Source organism: Dendrobates tinctorius, unplaced genomic scaffold (genome assembly GCF_039654945.1).
Source record: "Dendrobates tinctorius isolate UK_male_01 unplaced genomic scaffold, ASM3965494v1 ptg000084l, whole genome shotgun sequence".
Lineage (NCBI taxonomy): Eukaryota > Metazoa > Chordata > Amphibia > Anura > Dendrobatidae > Dendrobates > Dendrobates tinctorius.
In genome coordinates this window covers 43474636-43499806 of record NW_027361752.1, presented here as the reverse complement: position 1 = coordinate 43499806, position 25171 = coordinate 43474636, and the positions used below count along the sequence as shown (strand labels likewise).

General features: G+C 45.7%; 1 protein-coding gene across 1 annotated transcript in view; it reads left to right on the top strand.

Moving 5' to 3' along the window:
- Window positions 1-25171, top strand: part of MAP3K7CL (MAP3K7 C-terminal like) — a 75200-nt gene that overhangs the window by 20271 nt on the left and 29758 nt on the right. Inside the window, exon 2 of the mRNA XM_073584743.1 lies at window positions 926-1034. Within this exon, the coding sequence (XP_073440844.1) occupies window positions 965-1034 (70 nt within the window). The 5' untranslated portion in view covers window positions 926-964. The remainder of the gene's footprint in view (window positions 1-925; window positions 1035-25171) is intronic.

Here is a 25171-nt window from a genome sequence, read left to right as displayed (position 1 = left end):
CCCCCGGAGGACACGGCACAGAGGCAGGCACCAGTGGGTACCACGAACTGTGAGTAAAGCTTTGAAACCGCAAGCCCTGGTGTCCTCCATTCATTCGCCGTTAACACCTTCAGCACCGCTACATCTGGGTACCAGCATCTATACCATTCTGCGCCTCTCCTCATCCATTGCCCCTACACTGCCCTGGGACTACAGCTCCACCTGTGGGGAGCTATACCATCTCTGCTGCACCACACCATCAGTCCCAGCGGATCTGCATGCAGCGTTGGCTTACCATCTCCCTTGCCAAACACCACGGGTGGCATCACAAACTATTCAAATAAACTTTAACACCATTAACATCACCGCCATTGATATTGGGTGCCCAGGGCCACGGACCGGGTCACTGCTGCTGTGACACATCTCCCTGACACCGGCCCGGTACCGGGTACCCCGCTGCCCTGGGTGTGAGGGGCGACCCATATGCAATGTGACAGCATTATTTATGGGTACTATGTGGAGACATTAGTTATATACATGAAACGACATTGTTTGAGTTCTTTTATGGCAATATTAGTTCCGTGTACAGTATGACAGCTGTATTTATGAGCGTTATATGACAACATTAATTATGTATAGCGAGTAACATTTATGGCAATGTTGTGTATTCACCTTATTAAGGGCATATATTGATTGAAGTCAAGCGCTTGTCTGCCACATAGTCTTAACTATGCATGTGCTTTTCTCAGCACAGTTAAATCCTTCCTACAGAATGCCTCCGGGCTACCACATTATTATTATTATGTGGCTTTTGTTAAAACGTCCTTTTCAATGGTGACTTATGCTTTTTTTTTCGCTCTCATTTTAGATTTTCATTGCAGCTTGTTAAAATGAGTTTTTCTTCGCACCTGCACCAATTGCTTATGTGTTATTCTTCTCGTTTCAGTATTATTTCAGATAAGGCGGTTGAAGTCATTGTGCCTACATGATCACCACGGCAAGAATCCCCGCTGATAAACCTGTGCGCATTTCCTTCAGTCTTAATGACTCCGCAGGTACTGCATTTATCTCCTTCTTCCTCAATGAACAAGAAACAGACCACACATCCCGCGGAGGATAAAAATCTGCTATCCGTTATCTCTATTTGTCACAAAGGATTCCTTATAATGAATGCTGCGGTATAAAATATGTATGAGTTAAGCCTCTGTTCATTCGCTGCTTATGGAAGTGTTACTTTTATCATATTTAAAGGGGGGAACATGCAGAGAATATAAAAATTTGATCATGAGCTTATCCAAGCCAATGAATAAGCTGATGAAAATGATTAAAAAAAAATAAAATTCTGCTTCAAAAAACGGAAAATTTTAAGTAGATATTGGAAAAAAGATCCTCTAAATCATTACTAGCAAGGATTCTTCAGATTAAGGGTAAGTTCACACTAGGCCTTTTTTCAGCGGTTTTTTTTTTCCTGATCTTTTGGCAGGAAAGAAGCTGCGGAAAAAAAGAAAGTTTTCCTTGTTTTTTCTTGCGTTTTTTTTGCTGCTTTTTTTGTGCTTTTTTTTGCGGCGATTTGAAATGTTTTACTATTGTAGTGTATGGTAAAGCATCCCACCTTCCATGAAGCCCAGTCTGTGCCTTGTAGCTGTACAAATAGGGCAGACACAGGAGCCTTCGGTAGGGCACTGGAAACACCTTCCCCCATTTCCAACCACTTCAGTGCTGCTGTCACAACTGACAGTGGCATCTAGGTGGTTAAGCTGCTGCAACTGGAACTTGCTCCAGTCCCAGTAGCTTGTGCGCCATCTGTATTAGACAGCCAGCACCTTTTCTTTAAGGAACATGCTTAGCTCCATAGCGCTCTTCACACATGCTGTGTGAACATCCACCATACATGTACGAAGAATGGCGCAAACTAAATTCTAGGCAGAGTGATACTCCCCCGGAACCAAAGTCCCCTGCATTTGCCCTGGTTCACCAGGTGCTCACGCAGACCCTGCTTCAAGTTATCAGGTAGAGTATTTAGAATAGTTTATCCTAAGGATTACAGGGTATTTCTAACAGTGTATAAACAGTCGGTTGAATCCAACGATATTGGATGTTTATATGTATTGGGGCCTCCAACCTCACCCCCGACATATGATACCAAGGTAGATATTGATCGGGTAGTTTAAACTCAACCCCCTCAATTCTTTTGTTCTCTGGGAGAATGGCCCTTGAAAAGGTGTCTGATAGCGGCTTTCTCAATTCTCCCTATCGAAAATACATGAGCCGAGCATTGATACGTTTATTCAGATAACTGATGTGACATGTGACATAAACCCTCAGAGATGGGGAAAGGAGAGTGTGGCAACTCAATAAGGAAAATAGATAAAACACTAAAGCCTGAATCTTATGGGTCGCCCTCCCAGGGCTGTGGGGTACTCGGTACCAGGCCCGATGAGCCTCAACGGGAGATGTCATGGCAGCTGTGACCCGGCCCGTGGCCCTGGGTGCCCATTATAAAGGGGGGTTGTTTCAGTGTGCTTGTGGTGGTGAAAGTTTTAAGTGATTTGTGACGCCACCTGTGGTGTTTGGCAATGAAGATGTAAGCCGACGCTGCAGACGGATCCTCTGGGACAGATGGTGTGGTGCAGCAATGATGTTATAGCCCTCCACAGGCAGGGCTGTAGTCCCAGGGCAGTGTAGGTGAGGTGACACGCAGATGGTGTAGTGTCAGGCGCAGAGGATGCAGTCAACCTCCAGGCCAGATGAAGTACTCTTTTACAACACTCCGCCAACATGTGTCTTTCTGAACGCCTCCTCTTATAGCGCCTTTAGGTGAAGTACTCTTAGTACTGAGTTACAATGGAGTGCCTCCTGTCCGATGTTCTTATGAACTCTACTTGTACGGCAGACAGCTGTAGCCTGCTTCGGGGACTCCTTGCTACTAAGTCCCGGCTCACTATCCAGTTGCTGTTCTGCCCCCAAGTCTTGTGTGGGAATAAAGTGGTCACTACTTCTATTTCTCCGATGTCTGCTGCAGGACCATTAGTATCCATACAACCTCGGGGACCGGGCCCCGGCCTTGCGCTTAGAACTTCTAGGAAGGGTGCTCTTCTAACCCACGTCCTCTGTTCTCTCTTACTCCTCATGTTCCGTACTAATCTTTCCTTCTATGGAGAATCAGGCTTTCAGGCTACGTTGCTCTTTCTCTTCCTATCCCGTGCCAGCAGACCCAGGTCACTGGGATCCACTGCAGCACCTCCATCCATCCATCCCTCTCTCCGGGGATCTTCTTCTCTCCAACTCTCTAACCAACTGACCTCTAATCCTAAACTCTTCCCGCTCCTTGTAATGTAAGCTAACTCCACCCACCTCCCAGCACGTTTCGTGTTCCAAGCAGGGAGCCACCAATGGGTGCTTTGCTATACTCCAAGCAGGGAGCCGCCGAAGGTGCTTTGCTACACTACTTTGTGGTGTGGGGTGCAGGTGTTGGAGTGTGGTCAGGAGTCTCCACCTTACCTGGATGGTGGGATACTACACCTTAGGAGGAGGTGCAGTACCTCTGTGGCGACTGACCCTCAGGGGCGCCACACTCACCCTGCCAGTTCCTGCACAGACTAGTGATCCTGACCCCATTGTCCCGTGTGGATCCTGCGTAAGCTGAGATAGCCCTTACCACAGACTAAACAATGGCATCTCGGACCTATGCTGCCTGAAAAGCAGTCGAGTGCCTCAAGTTCCTCCTAAAGAACCAGAGGGCAGAGCAGAGTGTAAATTACCTACAGAAGGGAAAGTGTGCTGAAATAGAAACAGATCTCAGAGTGAGTAAAACAAACCACAAAGTACCAAATAAAGGATTAAGTACATCCTGTTACAGAATATGCTACCTACTTCCAAAAAAGAAATAGAAGATAGGTGCAGGGTAAAGAACATCGACAGCAGAGAGATAAACCCTAGCTTGTCTGATTAGTTTAAACTACAGCAGTATGGCTGGACATCCAAATTAAACAATCGCCTGCAGGAAATACCAGCAAAGGGAAAGTATATAAAGCCGCACCTGACAGGAGATAGGGCAGACAAATGAGTAAATGAAAACGCCTCTTACCCTAAAAAGACTGATGTAAGGATAACAGAAACTAAACACCCGTGAGAAAAGATGTGTCTGCTGTGGCTTGGCGGACAGAGAAGCCAACCACAAAGCACAGGCTCAAGGTTTTGATCCCAGACGCATGACAATAGGCTTCCTCGGTTTATACCACGTAGACCCTCAGAAAGTTGTCAAGGGTCGTCAAAATCGGTACTTGAATCGATCTATCACATAATGTTCTAGTTAAATAGACTACAGCAAATATACTCTCATAGAGATTGTGGGGTTAAGTGTCTGAGAGGGTCTCTGAGATGTAATCGTCCCTATACACAATAGACGAATGTTGGCTGATAATCTTGGGTTCGACTGCCAGTCTGTGTATGGGGTCTCTTGACAGATGATGTCAGGGACAAAAGAATCCAGTACATCTGATTTTGGACTGTCATTTTTTTCGTTCTCCAAAAGATAAGCCACCTGCAGGCATGTCTGGCAGTGGTTCTGTCTTAAAAAAACAGAGGAACGCCAAACGAGAGCTCCTATGTATGATGGAGTGTTAGGCGTGCAGGAATCCAGAGCCTCACATTCTGCGGTCTCCTGCTGTCTATCTACTGCTGAGAAAATTACTTTGCAGCAGACCGCTCCAGAGACTAAGTTCCTCTGTGCTCCTACTGGGCATGCTCACGAGATGATCTCCCATTGGAGATCGGGAGTCATGTGCCCAGGTCCTGCTCCAGATCTCATTGGTCCATCTCGGAGATCTGGAAGGTCCCGCACGGCTATAAAAAGCGCGCATGACCGTTCGGCCATGCGCTAGTATAGACTTTTCAAGCTAAATGTGTGAATGGTGACGGATGTATGACTCTGGTGACTGACTCATTTGAAACTCCTTCCCTCTGATATTACGCATGTGGATAGGGAATTAGTGCAGCAGTCAGCGCCAGTCAGTGGCAAGCCTTAGGCCACTGTGCACACCGCACCTCTGCTCTAGCGTCCGACGTTGCGCCTGCTTCCTAGCTTTGTCGACTAGCGGCTGTGTCCTACGCCGCGCTGCAGTTGCAGTCCTCCTAGGCGTCCGTAGTAGCGACGCCGCACACATGGTAGGTCTAGACGGACGCAGCTCCTCTGCCTTGAGTCTTGCTCCTGTGACCAGATACCGTGTGTGCATTACCCTGTGGTCTGTGACACTAACAGGCTCAGCGTTTTCGTATGTTTACGTTGCGGCGCCTCTGTGTGTGAACAGAGCCCGCTATGCGCACTTTGGGTGAAGTTGAACCCGTGCGCATTATACCGCCATATTGCTTGTCTGTCATTACCTAGCAGCGGTGTAACACCTACTGCACGGTGGACCCCGAGCGGCGAACGCACTTTATTATTTATTTTTATTTAGTGCGTTCCGCTGTTCCTAACTTTATACTAGCGCCAGGGTCTGGATAGTAATGGCAGATCAGCAGCAACTCCTTCAGTGCATTCGCCAGCTAGAAGGCCGGTTGGCTACTCTTGAGAGTGTTATCTCAGCGGTGAAGTCTTCGGAAGCTGCAGTACAGGCGATCGCAGAGGCGGTTTCACGTATGTCCACATCCTCCCCTGCGCTGACAGTTTCCCGCCTCCCGTTACCCGATAAATTTTCTGGTGATTGCGCCTCCTGTAGGTGTTTCGTGAGTCAGTGCTCTATCCAGCTGGAGTTACTGGCTGCGCGATTCCCTACGGAACGGGCTAAGGTGGGGTTTATTATTTCCCTTCTGTCGGACAGGGCGTTGGAGTGGGCCATGCCACTGTGAGAGTGTGGTGACCCTGAGGTTCGGACCACTGCTCAGTTCTTAACATCTATCAAGCAGATTTTCCTGGGACCATGGGTCACGCACGATACCTCTCTTCAGCTCCTTGCATTAACTCAGGGATCCCTCTCGGTCAGCCAGTATGCCGTTCGTTTTCGGACTCTGGCTTCAGAGCTGGAGTGGTCTGATGAAGCCCTCATCCCTGTGTTTTGGAGAGGTTTAGCTGAGCATGTTAAGGATGCTCTATCTACCAGAGAGGTTCCTGCAAGTCTGGAGGAGCTGATTGCCATTGCCACCCGCATTGATCTCCGTTTCTCGGAGCGCGGGCTGGAGCGTGCTCAAACCAGACGGAGGGTTGCTCCGGCTCCCAACCTCTTGAAACCTCTGGAAACACCCGAGCCAGAGTGTTCACTCCCAGAGCCCATGGAGGTGTCTCGCGCCAGTCTCGAGGCGTGTCCGGCACTAAGCTCCGCTTGCGGCTACCACTGTCAGCACTCTGTTACCCAGGATAACGGGGCTCCGCAATCGCCAAACTCTGTGCCGCCGGGCAAGACCTTTGTCCCCCCTCGCCTTCGGCCGAAGGTTCACGTGTGGGCACACGCGTCCAGGGCGGGTGGTCACTGTGGCTACATGCAGACCACAAAACTCCTGGCAGGGTCGTATTGGTGGCCGCACAGGGCTCGGGACATTAAAAAATATATTCGGGCATGCGCCTCATGTGCTCGGGATAGCCTCCTTAAACAGAGAGTGGAAACGTCCGCCGACACACCGCGGCGTTCCACTTCAACCTATGCTCCGGGCGGTTTTGCTGCTCCCATTGTCTCCCACGTGTCCCTTCTTAAACCTGGCGATCTTGCCGCCTCTGATACCTTCCATGTGTCCCGGTTTAACGGGTCATCTACCGGGACATCAGACTTGCCTTCGGGCGAGTCTGAGACCTATGCCTCTGATGGGCACAAGGTGGTGGATTCGAAGGCTCAGAGGGGAGGGGACCCTAGGAGGGGGGTATTGCTAGGCGTCAGGTTTCTGCGTCTGCTCTGCAGGAATCCAGAGCCTCACAATCTGCGGTCTCCTGCTGTCTATCTACTGCTGAGAAGATTACTTTGCAGGAGACCGCTCCAGAGACTAAGTTCCTCTGTGCTCCTACTGGGCATGCTCACGAGATGATTTCCCATTGGAGATCGGGAATCATGTGCCCAGGTCCTGCTCCAGATCTCATTGGTCCATCTCGGAGATCTGGAAGGTCCCGCACGGCTATAAAAAGCGCGCATGACCGTTCGGCCATGCGCTAGTATAGACTTTTCAAGCTAAATGTGTGAATGGTGACGGATGTATGACTCTGGTGACTGACTCATTTGAAACCCCTTCCCTCTGATATTACGCATGTGGATAGGGAATTATTGCAGCAGTCAGTGGCAAGTCTTAGGCCACTGTGCACACCGCACCTCTGCTCTAGCGTCCGACATTGTGCCTGCTTCCTAGCTTTGTCGACTAGCGGCTGTGTCCTACGCCGCGCTGCAGTTGCAGTCCTCCTAGGCGTCCGCAGTAGCGACGCCGCACACACGGTAGGTCTAGACGGACGCAGCTCCTCTGCCTTGAGTCCTGCTCCTGTGACCAGATACCGTGTGTGCATTTCCCTGTGGTCTGTGACACTAACAGGCTCAGCGTTTTCGTATGTTTATGTTGTGGCGCCTCTGTGTGTGAACAGAGCCCGCTCTGCGCACTTCGGATGAAGTTGAACCTGTGCGCATTACACCTCCATATTGCTCGTCTGTCATTACCTAGCAGCGGTGTAACACCTACTGCACGGTGGACCCCGAGCGGCGAACGCACTTTATTATTTATTTGTATTTAGTGCGTTCTGCGGTTCCTAACATGATTGGTTAGATCAAACATTCGGGAGGCAGGTATCTAAAGTGAATGGAGGGGCTCTATGGTTCCTCAAACAGATTTTACTACATAGACCCTAAGAGAGATTACATAATAATAATAATAATAATAATAAATTTTATTTTTATAGCGCCGACATATTCCGCAGCACTTTACATTTCAGAGGGGATTTGTACAGACAATAGACATTACAGCATAACAATAATCACATACAGTAGATTATAACAAATACCAAGAGGAAAGAGGGCCCTGCTCGCAAGCTTACAGTCTATGAGGAAAGAGGGAGACACGAAAGGTGGGTGGTAACAGTTGCCCTGATTGTATGGACCAGTCATAATGTTAAGTGTGTACAGTACAGACACAGAGGGCTAATGGAGGCATAAAGCATGTGGGAACATGATGCGGGGAACCTGGTTATGGTAAAACTTTTGGCTCTGCCACACAGGGATAGATTAGGTTAATGTGTTGGGGTGGTAGGCCAGTCTGAATAAATGCGTTTTCAGGACACGCTTAAAATTGTGGGGATTGGGGACTAATCGTATTGACCTGGGAAGTGCATTCCAAAGAATTGGCGCGGCACGTGTAAAGTCTTGGAGACGGGAGTGGGAGGTTCTGACTATTGAAGATGCTAATCTCAGGTCATCAGCAGAACGGAGGGCGCGGGTAGGGTGGTATACTGAAACAAGGGAGGAGATGTAGGGTGGTGCTGAGCCATGGAGGGCTTTGTGAGTGAGGGTAATAAGTTTATACTGAATTCTGGAGTGGATGGGTAGCCAGTGTAATGACTGGCACAAGGTAGAGGCATCGGTGTAACGATTGGTGAGGAATATGATCCTGGCTGCAGCATTCAAGACAGATTGGAGAGGGGAGAGTTTGGTAAGAGGGAGACCGATTAGAAGAGAGTTACAATAGTCGAGACGAGAATGAATAAGAGAAACAGTAAGAGTTTTTGCAGAGTCAAAGGTAAGAAAAGGTCGAATTCTAGAAATGTTTTTGAGGTGCAGATGACAAGAGCGAGCCAGTGATCGAATGTGGGGGGCAAAGGAAAGCTCGGAATCAAGTATGACCCCAAGACAGCGGGCCTGTTGCTGGGGAGTAATAGTGGAACCACACACAGAAATGGCAATGTCGGGTATAGGTACATTAGTAGAGGGAGGAAACACCAGGAGTTCAGTCTTTGACAGGTTCAGTTTCAGATATAGTGAGGACATGATATTAGACACAGCGTTTAGACAATCGCCGGTGTTTTCTAGAAAGGCTGGCGTGATGTCAGGAGAAGAAGCGTATAATTGGGTGTCATCAGCATAGAGATGGTACTGGAAATCAAATCTACTGATTGTTTGACCAATAGGGGCAGTGTACAAGGAGAAGAGGAGGGGACCTAGAACCGATCCTTGGGGGACCCCAACAGTAAGGGGAAGATGAGAGGAGGAGGAACTGGCAAAAGATACAGTAAAGGAGCGGTCGGAGAGATAGGAGGAGAACCAGGAGAGAACGGTATCCTTGAGGCCAATGGAACGGAGCATAGTGAGGAGGAGCTGATGATCCACAGTGTCGAATGCTGCAGAGAGATCCAAGAGAATTAGCATGGAGTAGTGACCCTTTGATTTAGCTGTTAGCAGATCATTAGAGACTTTAGTGAGGGCAGTTTCAGTGGAGTGTAAAGAGCGGAAACCGGATTGGAGAGGGTCGAGAAGAGAGTTTTCTGAGAGATAGCGGATAAGACGGGAGTGGACCAGGCGTTCCAGGAGTTTAGAGATGAAGGGAAGATTAGAGACAGGTCTATAGTTAGCGGCACAGTTTTGGTCGAGGGATGGTTTTTTAAGTACTGGATGTATGATGGCATGCTTAAATGAGAAGGGAAAAATACCAGAAGAGAGAGAGAGGTTAAATATTTTAGTTAGGTGAGGGGTGACAGCAGAGGAAAGTTGTATGTTCTAAGCATAAACTTAAAATGGATGAAATCTTCGGGTAGATTGGATTTTCTCCACAGACGTTCGGCGCACCTGGAGCACCGCTGCAGGAAACGTGTTTGCACCGTGTGCCAGGGTTGTCGCCGTCTGCGTTGTGGTGTTCTATTTATAGGGGGTGCAAATTCATCCAGGGCACTTTGAAGTGTTTCATTGTAATGCTTCAATGCAGAATCAGGACAGGAGAGGGAGGAGATAGGGGCCAATGAAGACTGCAAGTTCTTCATAAGTTTCTGGGTGTTAATGGCCTGTATGTTTCTATAAGTATGGACAGTGGGGGTGACCTGAGCAGCCTGGCAGTTCTTGATAGAGAATGAAAGAAGATTGTGGTCAGAGAGCGGGAGAGGGGAGTTTGCAAAATCATCCACTGCACAAAGCCGAGAGAAGACCAAGTCGAGGGAGTTTCCGTCTTCATGCGTTGGAGAATTAGTAAGCTGCGAAAGGCCAAATGAGGAGGTTAGAGATAAAAGGTGAGTAGCAGATGGTGAGAGGGGAAGAGCAATGGGGATGTTGAAATCACCCATGATTAGGGTAGGGATGTCACAGGAGAGAAAATGTGGAAGCCAAGTGGCAAAATGATCCAGGAACTGATGGGAGGGGCCGGGAGGACGATACACCACTGCCACTCGCATGGAGAAGGGGGTGTAGAGTCTGACGGCATGGACCTCAAAAGAAGGGAAGACAAGTGAGGGTACTTGAGGGATAACCTGAAAGGTACATTTTGGTGATAGGAGCAGACCAACGCCTCCACCAGCTCTATTGTCTGATCTTGGGGTATGAGAGAAGTGAAGCCCCCCGTATGAAAGAGCAGCAGCAGCGGTAGTGTCTGACTGCTGGATCCAGGTTTCAGTAAGAGCCAGGAGGTTAAGAGAATTAGAATTACATGGTCTGTCACATTACTGTTTTCTAAAATGAACGTAATAAAATACAGTAGTTGAAAGGGTTCCTCAGACTACAGGTTTTCTTCAATGATTATTATAATTTAGGACCACATAAATTATAGATTACTCCAGGGAGATGATAAAAAATAGTCCCTAAAAAGAATGAAGAAATGATCGGTTTCCTCAAATATTATATACTAGATGTGTGCCCGATGCTATCACATCGGGAGGGCAGTAACATCACGATGGGGGCAGCTTTGTGTCGCTGGGGGTGGCTGCCCACCCACTTCCGCGCAGTCACAACTGGCAGGAAAGACGGTGATTTACGGTCTGTGCTGGAGATGGTGTGCAGCGCCACCAGAGGGTCGTCGCACCCAATCTCCAGCACAGGCCTCAGCTGTGACTGCACGGAGGCAGGTGGGCAGGCAGCGGCGGGATCCGGCGCGTGTAGTTAGGCAGTGGGTCCTGGCGGGGGTCCGGTGGCGGCATCCCTCTTATTATTTCCCTCTCATTACACCCTCTCATTATTCCGCCTTCATTACCTCCCTTTCACAGCCTCATGATCGCAGCAGCGGGCTGGATCCAAGCGGCGGCTGGGGTCCAAGCAGCGGTCAGGATCGCAGCGGTGTTCAGGATCGCAGCAGCAGCCTGGATCCGAGCGGCAGCTGTGATTGCAGCTGCGTCCTGGATCCAAGCGGCAGCTGGGATACCAGCGGAGGTCGGGATCGCAGCTGCGTCCTTGATCCGAGTGTCATCGGGATTGCAGCAGCGTTTGGGATCACAGCTCCGCCCTGGATCCAAACAGCATCACTCGGGTGTTCCAAAATGGTGGTCGGCGTACGTCCGGTGTGGCGCAGTGGATTGTGGGATTCAGGGACATCCAGACGGAAGTGGATGACAGACAATTTAAGGCAATTATGTATATAGATAGGAACAGTTGCTCATAGGACAAGGCAGTTTAACTTCTTTACCTCAAAGGATCCCTGAAATTATAGTTTTTCTCAGTTGTTAGGAATCTGGTAGGTAACGTGGTTCCTCAAAGTGCATAAAAGTGTCCCTCAGATTAAACTGTAAATTTTATTGGATATATATGACATAGGCCCTCAGAGACATGGTATGAGTCCTCATGAATAATGTGCCTGAAATGGTCTCTCAGAATATAGTTTTTCTCTGGATGGATTATGTAAAATAGACCCTCATGGAGATTACAGTGTCGGAAAATGTCTTTCAGATTGTAGTGTTCCTCAAACAGATTACATGACATATGACAAGGCTACTTGAACACAGTACTTAAGAGGGTCCCTCACATTATTAATACTTTCTCAAATGGGCGGTAAAAAATAGCCCCTCAAAGACAATACATGGTTCCTCAAATACAGTATATGAATGGGCCACTTAAAAGGAACCTGTAACCAGGTCAAAAGTGACCACTTATGTTATTCCCGCTGCTCCCCTGAGTTTTCTGCTGTTTTTTTTTTGTAAATCCGTCATACAATTCCAGAGATGTGGGCCTCTTTACCAAAACCCATAAACATTAGCCCTAAATAAAAAGTCCAAAATCTGAAACTGTAAGACCTCTTTCACTCGCTTCTGTCTCCAGTGTGGTGACAGTTTTCACACGTACTGGAGACACTGACACACGTAAACCCATTCAAGTGAATGGGTCTGTTCACATGTCAGTGAGTTTTCAGGGACTATGTGTCTATGGGCCAAACATGCTGACATGTCCTTTTTACTGTCAGCAAGGGCTGCAAAACGTCCCGCACACGTTCACACGTTTAATATACATGGATTTCCTCTGTCTGACACGCATCAGCACCAGGGAAGAAGCGCTACAGTAAGCGCTGTTCCCCTGCGCTGGGTGCTGAAGACAGCTCTCATCATTCTCCCCTGCTCTGCCGGCGATCAGCGCGAGCAGGGGAGAATGATGAGAGTTATATTCAAGTGATAACAATGACATCAGACAACCGCTGATGGGACTATTACTCCCAGCAGCTTACACCTGCTGCAGCTAATAACAGTGAGTGCAGGAGCGGCTGATGGGAGTATTTAAAAAAAATCTGACGCGGGTTCCCCTGTATTTTCTATAACCAGCCAGGCAAAACTCACAGCTGTCAGCTTCAGCAAGGCTGGTTATCTAGAATAGAAGGGTCTCCACACTGTTTTTAAATTATTTAAATAAATAATTTTAAAAAACTGCGTGGGGTCCCCCCCATTTTTGACAGCCATTCTTGCTAAAGCTGACAGCTGGGGGCTGGTATTCTCAGGATGGTAAGGGGCCATTGATATAGGCTCCCCCAGCCTAAAAATAACAGCTTGCAGCTGCCCATAAAAGCTGCTTCTATTAGATGTGCCAATTCTGGTGCTTTGCCTGGCTCTTCCCGCTTGCCCTGTAGCGATGGCAAGTGGGGTTCATATTCGTGGGGTTGATGTCACCTTTGTATTGTCTGGTGACATCAAGCACACGGCCTAGTAATGGAGAAGCGTCTATAAGACACCTATCCATTACTAATCCTATAGTTACATGGAAAATAAAGACACAGCCAGAATAAAGTCTTTTATTAGAAATAAAACAAAACACATTTTTTATTTAAAAATATTAAACACAGTTATACTCACCTACCGCCTAATTCCACCAAAGCCCTCGTTCTCCTGTAATAAAGCTAAAATAAAAAAACAATATCCCATACCTCTCTGCCATTCTGTCCCACGCTGTAATCCATTTAACTTCTTTACTTCGTAGTCCATGTCCAGGGGATAAATAGTTTTTAAATTCTCACGGTGATCTGCTGTGAAAACATTGAGTTTGAACTGCGGTGACCTTATGACGAGGATGTCAGCGCTAGTCACTGAAGATGCACTCCCAGCAGCTCATTCACCAGTGGTTCTCAGCCTGGACAGGTGTATCTTGGCACCATCCAGGTTGAAAACTATTTATCCCCCAGACATGGACTACAGCATGTTACAGAACAACGGAGAAGTGAGGAATATTGTTGTTTTTTATTTTAGTTTTATTACAGAAGACAAGGGCATCAGTGGAATTAGGCGTTAGATGAGTATAACTGTGTTTATTATTTTTAAATAAAAATGGAAAAGTGTGTTTTGTTTTATTTCTATTAAAAGACAATTCTGGCTGTGTCTTTATTTACCATGTAACTATAGGATTAGTAATGGATAGGTGTCTTATAGACGCTTCTATATTCCCTACAAATACAGTGGGGAAAAAAAGTGTTTAGTCAGTCAGCAATAGTGCAAGTTCCACCACTTAAAAAGATGAGAGGCGTCTGTAATTTACATCATAGGTAGACCTCAACTATGGGAGACAAACTGAGAAAAAAAAATCCAGAAAATCACATTGTCTGTTTTTTTTTTCATTTTATTTGTATATTATGGTGGAAAATAAGTATTTGGTCAGAAACAAAATTTCATCTCAATACTTTGTGATATATCCTTTGTTGGCAATGACAGAGGTCAAACGTTTTCTGTAAGTCTTCACAAGGTTGCCACACACTGTTGTTGGTATGTTGGCCCATTCCTCCATGCAGATCTCCTCTAGAGCAGTGATGTTTTTGGCTTTTCGCTTGGCAACACGGACTTTCAACTCCCTCCAAAGGTTTTCTATAGGGTTGAGATCTGGAGACTGGCTAGGCCACTCCAGGACCTTGAAATGCTTCTTACGAAGCCACTCCTTCGTTGCCCTGGCGGTGTGCTTTGGATCATTGTCATGTTGAAAGACCCAGCCACGTTTCATCTTCAATGCCCTTGCTGATGGAAGGAGGTTTGCACTCAAAATCTCACGATACATGGCCCCATTCATTCTTTCATGTACCCGGATCAGTCGTCCTGGCCCCTTTGCAGAGAAACAGCCCCAAAGCATGATGTTTCCACCACCATGCTTTACAGTAGGTATGGTGTTTGATGGATGCAACTCAGTATTCTTTTTCCTCCAAACACGACAAGTTGTGTTTCTACCAAACAGTTCCAGTTTGGTTTCATCAGACCATAGGACATTTTCCCAAAACTCCTCTGGATCATCCAAATGCTCTCTAGCAAACTTCAGACGGGCCCGGACATGTACAGGCTTAAGCAGTGGGACACGTCTGGCACTGCAGGATCTGAGTCCATGGTGGCGTAGTGTGTTACTTATGGTAGGCCTTGTTACATTGGTCCCAGCTCTCTGCAGTTCCTTCACTAGGTCCCCCCGCGTGGTTCTGGGATTTTTGCTCACCGTTCTTGTGATCATTCTGACCCCACGGGGTGGGATTTTGCGTGGAGCACCAGATCGAGGGAGATTATCAGTGGTCTTGTATGTCTTCCATTTTCTAATTATTGCTCCCACAGTTGATTTCTTCACTCCAAGCTGGTTGGCTATTGCAGATTCAGTCTTCCCAGCCTGGTGCAGGGCTACAATTTTGTTTCTGGTGTCCTTTGACAGCTCTTTGGTCTTCACCATAGTGGAGTTTGGAGTCAGACTGTTTGATGGTGTGCACAGGTGTCTTTTTATACTGATAACAAGTTTAAACAGGTGCCATTACTACAGGTAATGAGTGGAGGAAAGAGGAGACTCTTAAAGAAGAAGTTACAGGTCTGTGAGAGCCAGAAATCTTGATTGCTTGTTTCTGACCAAATACTTATTTTCCACCATAATATGCAAATAAAATGAAAAAAAAAAACAGACAATGTGATTTTCTGGATTTTTTTTTCTCAGTTTGTCTCCCATAGTTGAGGTCTACCTATGATGTAAATTACAGACGCCTCTCATCTTTTTAAGTGGTGGAACTTGCACTATTGCTGACTGACTAAATACTTTTTTTCCCCACTGTATGAACCTCACTTGCCACCGCTACAGGGCCAGTGGGAAGAGCCAGGCAAAGCAACAGAAATGGCACATATAATAGTAATAATAATCAAATCTGCCTTTTCTGGGCAGATGCGCTCTGCTATTTTTAGGCTGGGGTGAGCCTATATCGATGGCTCCTTACCAGCCTGAGAATATCAGCCCCCAGCTGTCAGCTTTGCAAGGCTGGTTTATTTAAATAATTAAAAAAACAGCGTGGGGACACCTATATTCTTGATAACCAGTCTTGCTGAAGCTGACTGCTGAGGGTTGCAGCTCCCAGCTGTGAGTTTTGCTTGGCTGGTTATAGAAAATAGAGGGGAACCGACACCGGGTTTTTTCATTTATTTATTTATTTACAGCGTAGTTGGCTGGTGAGGAATACTCTCATCAGCCACTCCTGTTATTAGCGGCAGCAGGTGTAGGCTGATGGAAGTAATAGTCTCATCAGCCGCCGCCTGCTGTCATTGTTATCTTTTGAATACAATTCTCATCATTCTCCCCTGCTCACGCTGATCACCGGCAGAGCAGGGGAGAATGATGAGAGCCGTTTTCAGCATCCGGTGCCGGGGAATAGTACTTTCTGTAGCGCTTCTTCCCTGGCGCCCGTCCGTGTGGTACTGATGCAGCACATGGGTGGCACACGGTTGCCACACGTGTGCTGCAGGTATTACACACACGGATACATGAACACTGTCACGGTATCGGAAATATCAGGACGTGTGAAACTGGCCTAAGACAGGTTTTAGATAAACAAAATAAGGTATACACAGAGAAGCAACAGGAATAAGATGGAAACAAAAACTGGCCACTTTTTATTTGGGAACAGGTAATCTTTAAAGGGAATCTGTCTTGTCATAAAATGCTATTAACCTGAAGATATGGGGTTAATCTGCAGGTTAATAGCGTTCTAATGCGGTATGGCCACCACTATCTGGAGGGAATTAACTTTATTCCTCCCAGCAGCCTACGGCTTTCAGTCGTTGAGGCAAGTCCGTCACAGCTTCAGTCACCGCTCAACCTGGTGAGTGGCAACTGTAAACATGCCCTGGCACTGACTGACAGCCGTCTCTGCACTGATACACTACTGTGCCGACTGTCAGTCAGGGCCAGGGTGTAGCTGCAGCCGTCGCTTGCTCACTGTATACTGAGTGGTGACGGACAGCAACACCAGTCACGCCTCTATGACTGAAAATCTGAAACTTCCAGGAGGAATAAAGTTAATTTCCTAATTTCCTCCCGGCAGCGGGGCTTTCAATGCATCAGCCGAACAAATGCAATTAACTTGCAGATTAACCTTATTACTTAAAAAGGGTTCCTTGGATTATAGTTTTTATATGATATTAAAGAGACCCTCAGGGAGATGATGGGGCTCCTCAAACTCAAAGGTCCCTCAGGTTATAGGGTTCTTCAGATAGATTGTCTTAAACAATCCCTTAAAAAGGGTGAACGGTCTTTTGGATTACATATTTTTAGGTTTTATAATTTTTCTTTCAATATATCTCACGTCACATCTCATTTCCATTAGATGAGCTTCCACAATGTCTCACATTTTCGGCTGGTTCACTCAACACTTGATACTAACATGTGTCCTTCAACCTGTCTTGGTGCATTTTGCTCGCTCATGGTGATGTTCACTGCATGCAATGGAGCAGAAACAAACATCTTAACCTGTGTTTCAGTTTCATTAGCAAAAGAAAAAACATTGTAATGTGAACTTTCATAACTTTATTTATACTGAACTACACAACCACCATAACTAAGGTATAAAAGTAAAAAATAATACCGGTATATATTCACCTACTAATCCCCCACTGCTCCTCTGTATTGCGTCTCGGGTACCCTACCAGTCTCTTTGCTTCCTCCTCTGGTGGGGATTGACTGTGGTGGTCATGTACCGTTGCTGCTAAAGAGGAAGCTAGGAGACCAACGGGAATTGGTAAATCAGTAGATATTTTTTTTAAATTAGTTTTAGTTAATGCTAGGCTCATTTGTTACAAAAAATGGGCGATGGATAAACAGTTTAAAACTTGTTGCACTATCTCTAGCTGTCCCATAGACAAAAAATGCACTGGTGGATTGACTATGGCTCCATTTTAGCACAGCACTTCAGGAACCTATTTCTGGGATTGGTGGGGGTCTGAGTGGTAGGACCACAAGGGATTAGAAAGTTACCACCATTAATGATGTGACCCCTTGTAGGACTATTATTGATACCTGTCATCTTGGACGACAGCTCTCAACTGAACCTGATCTCATGGTTTGCCATCACTTTTTTGACCATTTTGATAATCCTCCAATTTCGGTTGTTGTTCAAAAACTGCATATTTTGCTCTAAGAATCTAAACAGTTCTCTGTTGTGCTCAAGTTTTCATCTAATTATGGTGGCTACAACAGACTTAAAAGATCCAGTGTAAAACAACCCAAATGCAAATAAAAGTGGACTTATTTTCTATTGGATCAGGTTTCCCAATTAGCTTCTCTAGTGCAACTGTAATGCAGGTGTTTGGATGCAACGCACAGAGGACACGAGGCCCGTAGAGGATAGCTGGAAGTCATGGCCCTGCTCGCTCACGTTGTTCATCCGCAATCACAGGTGTGCCTCTCCTGTCACAGTCTCCTCACTGATCGTCTCGGTTTGACCGTAGGCGGAACTCTCTTAGGCTCGGGGAGGAGAGGACTAGGCCTCAGCTCTTGACACGTGACGTTAGGTCTCGGAGGCTTGACCAGCACAGGGTGCAGATACTGGTCTTGACCAGCGTAGTGGAACTTGGAGTTCTCCTGAGGGGAATCCGGACTTTGCCAGGCGATGACCGGCACCTTGGTGGCGTAGACTTCCTACTGAGGCCTGTCATGCTGCTCTCTTCCCTGACGCCAAACCTGCTTGCGGTTATACCAAGGAAGTACTTCCTGTGGGTCACCTGATCAGGTCCAGAACACGAAGTCGCTCCCCCTGCAAATAACAAATTTGGTTCTGCTTGATTTTGCCTAGCCATCAGATGGTAGTATTTCCTTAATAATGACACATCCTGCAAGGGCTCTTCATGGATGTTATTGCTTCTTTTTACACAACTAAGGCTCTAAAGTCTGGCATTTTGAATGCAGACAATGTTGCTAACAACAAAACCCCCACCTTATATAAAGAGGACCTGTTACTGTAAAAATACAACCCCTTTGGAGATGTCCTTGTGGCTTAGTAAGTCATAAAGGGAGATGCAACTCACTAATGTACTACAAGATGCAGAAGACACTCATTATAAAGGCAGAGGCAACACAGATGCAAATACTGATGAAACAACCACTCACTTTCTACCATAGATCTAACCAGTCACTTGAAGGGGATATTTGTGAAAACCTAAAAATGTGCCTAAGCAGTAACAGGCAGGAAATTGCTACCTACCTGCCTGTTGTGCCCGGCGCCATTTATCGCCAACACAGAGCGGTCAGAGTGGTCATAGACCGCTCCTGCCAGCGATTCAGCTGCCTGTGCTTACGTCATGTCGACAAATCAGCAGCTGCTTTTCTGCTCCACTCTGCTGATGGGCGGTACTTCAATATTATTCTGATGGACAGCTGGATTCACGGTGCCTAACTCAGAAAGCCGACTGTCAATCAGAATGACATCGGAAGCCATGCCCTGTCGACACAGCACAGAAGAAAAGAAGCTGCTGCTCTGTCGAAGTGACACCATCAGAGGCAGCAGAATCCCTGACAGGAGAGATCGATAACCACTCTGTGCTAGTGAAGAACGGCGTCGGGCACATCAGGTAGGTAGGTAGCAACTACCTGCCTGTTACTGCTTCTGCACATTTTTTGTTTTTCACAAAGACCTGGATGTTCCCATTAAAGAAAACCTGTCATCAAGATTTTAACCCCCACGTTTAGGAAAGGTGCTTTATTGCTGATTAAATTCTTACCTTTCTTATAGAAATCCATTTTCCTATTTTAGACAAATCCGTAGTTAAAATATTATGCTAATGAGTTGCAAGCTCACTGAGCGGGCGCTGCACTGACAGATCCCCTGCTTCCCTCCCTATTCCCCTCCCTCTGCCTCCCGCCTGTCCCTCACTGACAGGTGACTCATTAACATGTCAGTCAGACACCAGGCAAACCTTTGGGGGTGAAACCTTTGGTACCGCCTTCATTATAGTAGCAGTAGGTAGTTGGAAACAAACAATACAATTTTGACAAAGAAAAACAACATAAAATAATCAAACTACATAAATTACATCATGAACATATTTGGTAATTAATTACTGTACATCATTTATTACAGAAAGCATGTGATTTATTGCTAATGCGAAAAAGCTTCCTTAAATATATTTTTGGGCATATTCAGTTGGCTCGGTTCTCCGACGATATGTCTACTTTCGTAATGCTGTGGTTTCAACCGTCCAAGATGACTGATTTAGACCAGAGGTTAGGATATCAATAGGGGATACATCCTCCTGGTTGCTGGGGGTCTGACTGCTGGAATTCACAACAATCCTGAGTACTGGGGTGTGTTAATGAAGCAGTTGTTGATCATGTGCACTACTGGTCCATTCATTCTTATAGGGGTGCCAAAGACCAGTGAAGAGCAGCAATCGGCTATCTCTGGTGGTCCCATTAAGAATCAATCAATGAATCAATGATCAATCACCACTTCATTGAAGAGCCTCATCTCAGAATCGGTGGCATCGCAGAGACGAGATCCCCAGTGATTGGAAAGTTATCGTCTAACCAATGGTTAGAGGATAACTTCCAAACTTCAGAATGCCCTTTTAATGGTCCTGGGTCCCAATACAAATTTTTTTTACCATGGGCTATTGTTTAATACTGGTATCTTGAACCTTAATTCAACCTTTGTTCTCCCTAAAAGTTACACACCCACTAGAGTACAGGGTCAATTGTAGGTCAATTGAGTGACCTATCATAGTTGTATTACTTTGATCTCCTCAAACTACGGGAGTCTTCTCATGGATCCTTGATCTTCCATCTCACAAATTTACCTTGATAAAGGCCTTATACAGCCAAAACGTTGGCTTACGTTATTTTCTGTGAACATATGGACTTTTAACTAAATTCCATTTACTTTTTTGACTTGCTAAGTTGTGTGCCAAAGTATTTTGTGGACATATTTGAGACATATGTCTTACTTGAGAGCACCTTCAGCTATTAATGGTTGAGCATTAACTTATGCCCTACTGGTTACCAGGTGCTATTTTTTTTTAATTCTGGTGTCTTCAACCTGAATTCAACCTTTGTTCCCCCTAAAAGTTACACACCCACTAGAGTAGAGAGTCAATTGTGGGTCAATTGAATGAACTGTCTTAGTTTTATTACTTTGATAGATTCTTGCGATGTACAAGAAGAGTTAGATTCCCACTGCACTTGTCCGGTACACTTAATTACTCTTGCGATTAAATACGACCTGTGACATGATGATACCGCGGCACAACGCACGTTATGACGTCACATGATCTGGAATGATAAATTTATATCTGCCACATCTGCGCTTTTTTTAAACTCTTAGGAGTATACAGTGTGTTCAGAACTATAACTAAAGTTTTAATTAATACATGAGCGCATGGTGTGACTGATATATTATTATACGCTAAAAATCTATCGCCCTCTCAGATTAGCCAGCGTAGGTAGCAGTGCCCACCAGTCCATTAAGACATTTCCATGACACTGATTATGCACCTTTGGTTTAAAGATGTCTTGGAGCTAAAAATATAAATCGCAGCTGTTCAATAGATGCTGAGACAAGTCCATTAGGAAATGTACTATGGAATGCAATAATGCTCTGCATGGTGATCGGGACTATTGCTACAGCCATTGACCCTGTTGTTTTGTGCATAAAACCTGCAATTTCAGCCAATTCAGGGAGCTAATTACGCAATAAATGATTGCTTTATACCGTTACAGTGCAGGACATCAACTTTGCTAGCACCATGAATTCTTTATAGTCACACTTTTTACTGTGAAGTTATAGATGCTTCAGAAAGAAGATGTAAAGCAACTGTGGAGCAGTTGCACGCAATTTCCGCCAGGGGGCGCTGGTAAGGAAAAAAGGATTGCGCTCACCCTGTAGCACCACAGTGCAGACGTGCAGGCCGCCACTAGGAGGCAGCAGAGTAGTCAGACAGGCCGGGTCAGCAACAAACAGGAAGAAGAAGTACCAGAGGTCACAGCAATGCAAGTAGTCAGGGACAAACCAGAAGTCAGAGCCAGACGGGAACGCGGTATCCAAGACATGAGACGAAGAGGGGAGTCAGGGTACAAGCCAGTGAGTCATAAGCCAGTCAGTAACATGGTATCAGAGACAGAAAAACAGGAAACGAAGTTCTAAGTCATACACTGTAGGGAAACCACCAAACGTACACAAAGTCAGGGATACGGAATGCATCAGACACTAATACGGGAGGTCAGAGGCAAAAGGATCACTAGGGTATACGAGTCAGCTGCTCTAGCCTGGAAGCATGAACTATCATTGACGTCGCCTGCAGGCTGCAGTGAACTGAAATAGCAAAAAAAGATCCAAAACAAGGCAGAGGGGATTAACCCCCGCATGACCAGTCCAGGGGGAGGATAGCAAAAAAACAAACCTCAGACTGGATCAAGACAGAAGAATAGAGACTCTCCAAGGTCGAATGTGCAAAAAGAGCATATATATATATTTTTATTTATCTATTTTATATATAGCGGAGATCAAGGAGCAAAAGATGATATAAGAATAAAATCAATCAATTTTATTAATCAGTATACAAAATATATCACACTGTAACAATTAACTGCCAATCAAATGCAGAAACCATACACCCAAGAAGGCCATCCCCTCCCACAGAATGGAAACAACCTAGGAAAAATCCCATGTGTAACCATTTGTCTCAAGTCCTAAGTCCCATATATGATCATTATGTTCAGTGATTTAACAGGGAATATAGGAAGCCCTAAGACACAATGCGGGAGACGGGAGAAGTACCAACATATCACCATGAGCAATCCACCAGGAGCTCAAAAGCTAGTAACAATATACCCCATAATAGGTCAGTCACCCATGGAAGCTTACCAATGGATAAAAAGGGAGGAGAAAAGCCCGACAGTATACCCCCCGACGTGCGTTTCGCGGCAACACAAGGCCGCTTTATCAAGAAGATGTAGCGCAAGGTTCCAACAGGACCTTCAAATAGCCCGGTGACCCCAGTCACGTGACCGGAGTCAACCGATAGTAGTGGCGCTATCGGCACATGCGCATTGGGTCCGCCAAGTCCTACCATGCAAACACAGCATCATGCACAGTCACAAAGTCCTGTGCGCACGCGCAGAGCATAAAGACGCCCGTCCGCAGGCCGGACTCAGACGGTCACAACGCGATGCGCATGGCCATAAAATAATTAGCAAAAAATAAGAATAACAAATAATATGTATATTAATATTAGTATCAGACAAACGACTCACTAGATACATCTGACAACAACCACTAATCACATGAAAAGCATGTTACAAAGTCCGCAATAAATATAAATCCATTGAAAATGTGCAATTGTAATCCATGATTATGCAGCTGAAGAGAATTCTCATCAGTGGTGTGTGATCATAATTTTTGGCTTGAGAAGGACTGAACGTGATATCGTTGCTGAATCCAAGAAATAAGGCCAGAAGAAGGTCATGGAGGGACACAGAGAGGTCAAAAAGGTCACTAGATACAAAACAAATTGACAATAGATAAAAATTAAAAACAACAACAACCTGCCATAGAACAAAGGGTGTTTGAGGGATTTAATGGTGGAACAGGAAGGTATAATGTTGTTCTAAGGAAATATATCTTTAACCTACAAGAAGGAAGTGAAACTCAAAAATTCATTGAGTCCCTTCGGTGTCATGGTGTCCAACTGGACAATCCATCTAGTTTCGATTTGTGCCAGTATTTTTTTGTTGTCACCTCCTCTGATGCCCATGTGAAGGGCATCAATCCCCCTAACCTTCAGTAATCTTGCGTCACAGTTATGATGTGACCTGAAGTGACGGGGGATCGTTTTTAAATCCGAAATGTCAGACACTGTCTTGGCCACACCAATGTCCCGCACATGCTCACGCACACGTACTCTAAGTTCTCTGGTGCTGAGGCCCACATATATCTTGGGGCACAATAGATGATGTTTGACTTGCTGCAAGAAATCCGTTGTCTTATCTGAAATTCTTTCGACCCATCAGAAGAACCAAACGTAGAGCAGTGCAGGACATTGGTGCAGGACTTAAAAGCTTCAGCCCTATTTAAGATCTGCCACATTGTGAATCTTCTGCTCCCTGCACGACTCTTTGACCACAAAATTCTCTCCTTTCCTTGCTGCCATGGAACATCGTGACTCCCAGGGTGCTTGGGTCTCTTCCAGCACCCGTCTGACTGTGCCCGTGCACTTGGCTTCCAACAAAACGTTTCGTAGCTGCTATGTCGTCCTGGGCCTAGAGCCCTTGTGGACGCTTTTACATGACAAGAATCTGCATCACTAATCATATGCTAAATAGTTGCAAATCAAGTTTATGTATGAAATAGCCAATATAATCACGATCGAAGCAGTAGTGGAAGGTGAGATATGGAGCCTGAAGTTCAAAACATTGTTACCCTTTTTCTCTTTACTGTGTGTATATATATTATATATATTATAAAGTGGCTGCTGGACACATAGTGGATGGGAGATATGCATCACAGAGGTGCATGTCCTCTGTGATATAAATCTGGAGTAACGCTCTAGTGCACATAGTACTAAGAGGGGTTAATCAGCCATGTAAGGGTCAGCTCTTATTGTGAGCAGCTGAAAAGTTAGGGCAGGACGGCTGCTCACCCCTGGGTGTGGTTCACATTGTTGTATGTGACCTGTTTATCTGACACATGGTCCTGGGTATGGAGGTGTGTAAACCTCCTTGATTGTCTGGCTTTGCAAAGGGACTAAGAAGCTGGACTCTAAGCGAAGTGGGCGAACCTGATCTATTGTATGGACTGTGTTCTTTGTGTCACTTTGTGCTGGACAAGTTTTCCTGCGATGTGGGTCATGAGGGCTGAAATAAACCAACCAGACTTTTAAATAGAAATAGTTCCTGTGGTAATTCATATCGCTCCCAAGTGAGTAGCATTATTACAATATATATGCTCTTTTTGCACATTCGACCTTGGAGATATATCTTGCTGTCTGAGGTCAATAGATGCAGTCCTGTCATTTTTTGGTTTTACTTTTATGGTATTCATTCATTATTACTTAATCCCCTTAGTAAACTTGAATCTGCAATAGTCTGATTGCTCATACCATATACTGTCATTCCACAGTATTGCAGTATATAGGACAAATCACAATTTTTCTATGAAAGAGCATAGCAGAACCAATATCGGTACAGGTATACAGGTATTCTGCATAGATCCACCACAAGCACCGTTAATACATCACTATAGCACCAAAATCACCAACAGTACATACACACATGACCAGAATCATCATAAGTACATGAATACTGTACCAGAACCACTATCTCTACACGAATACTTCACCAGATCCACCATACATTTCTTCCACATGCTAGCTGTGTCCTTACATGGCTTTTTGCAAACAACAAACAGGACTTCTTATGGCTTGATTTCAAAATTAGCATTCTTCTTGCCACTCTTCCATAGAAAACAGATTTTTGGTGTATTTGACTAATAGTTGTCCTGTGGACAGATTCTCCCTCCTGAGCGGTGGATCTCTGCAGGTCCTCCAGAGTGATCATTGGACTCGTGGCTATTTCTCTAATTA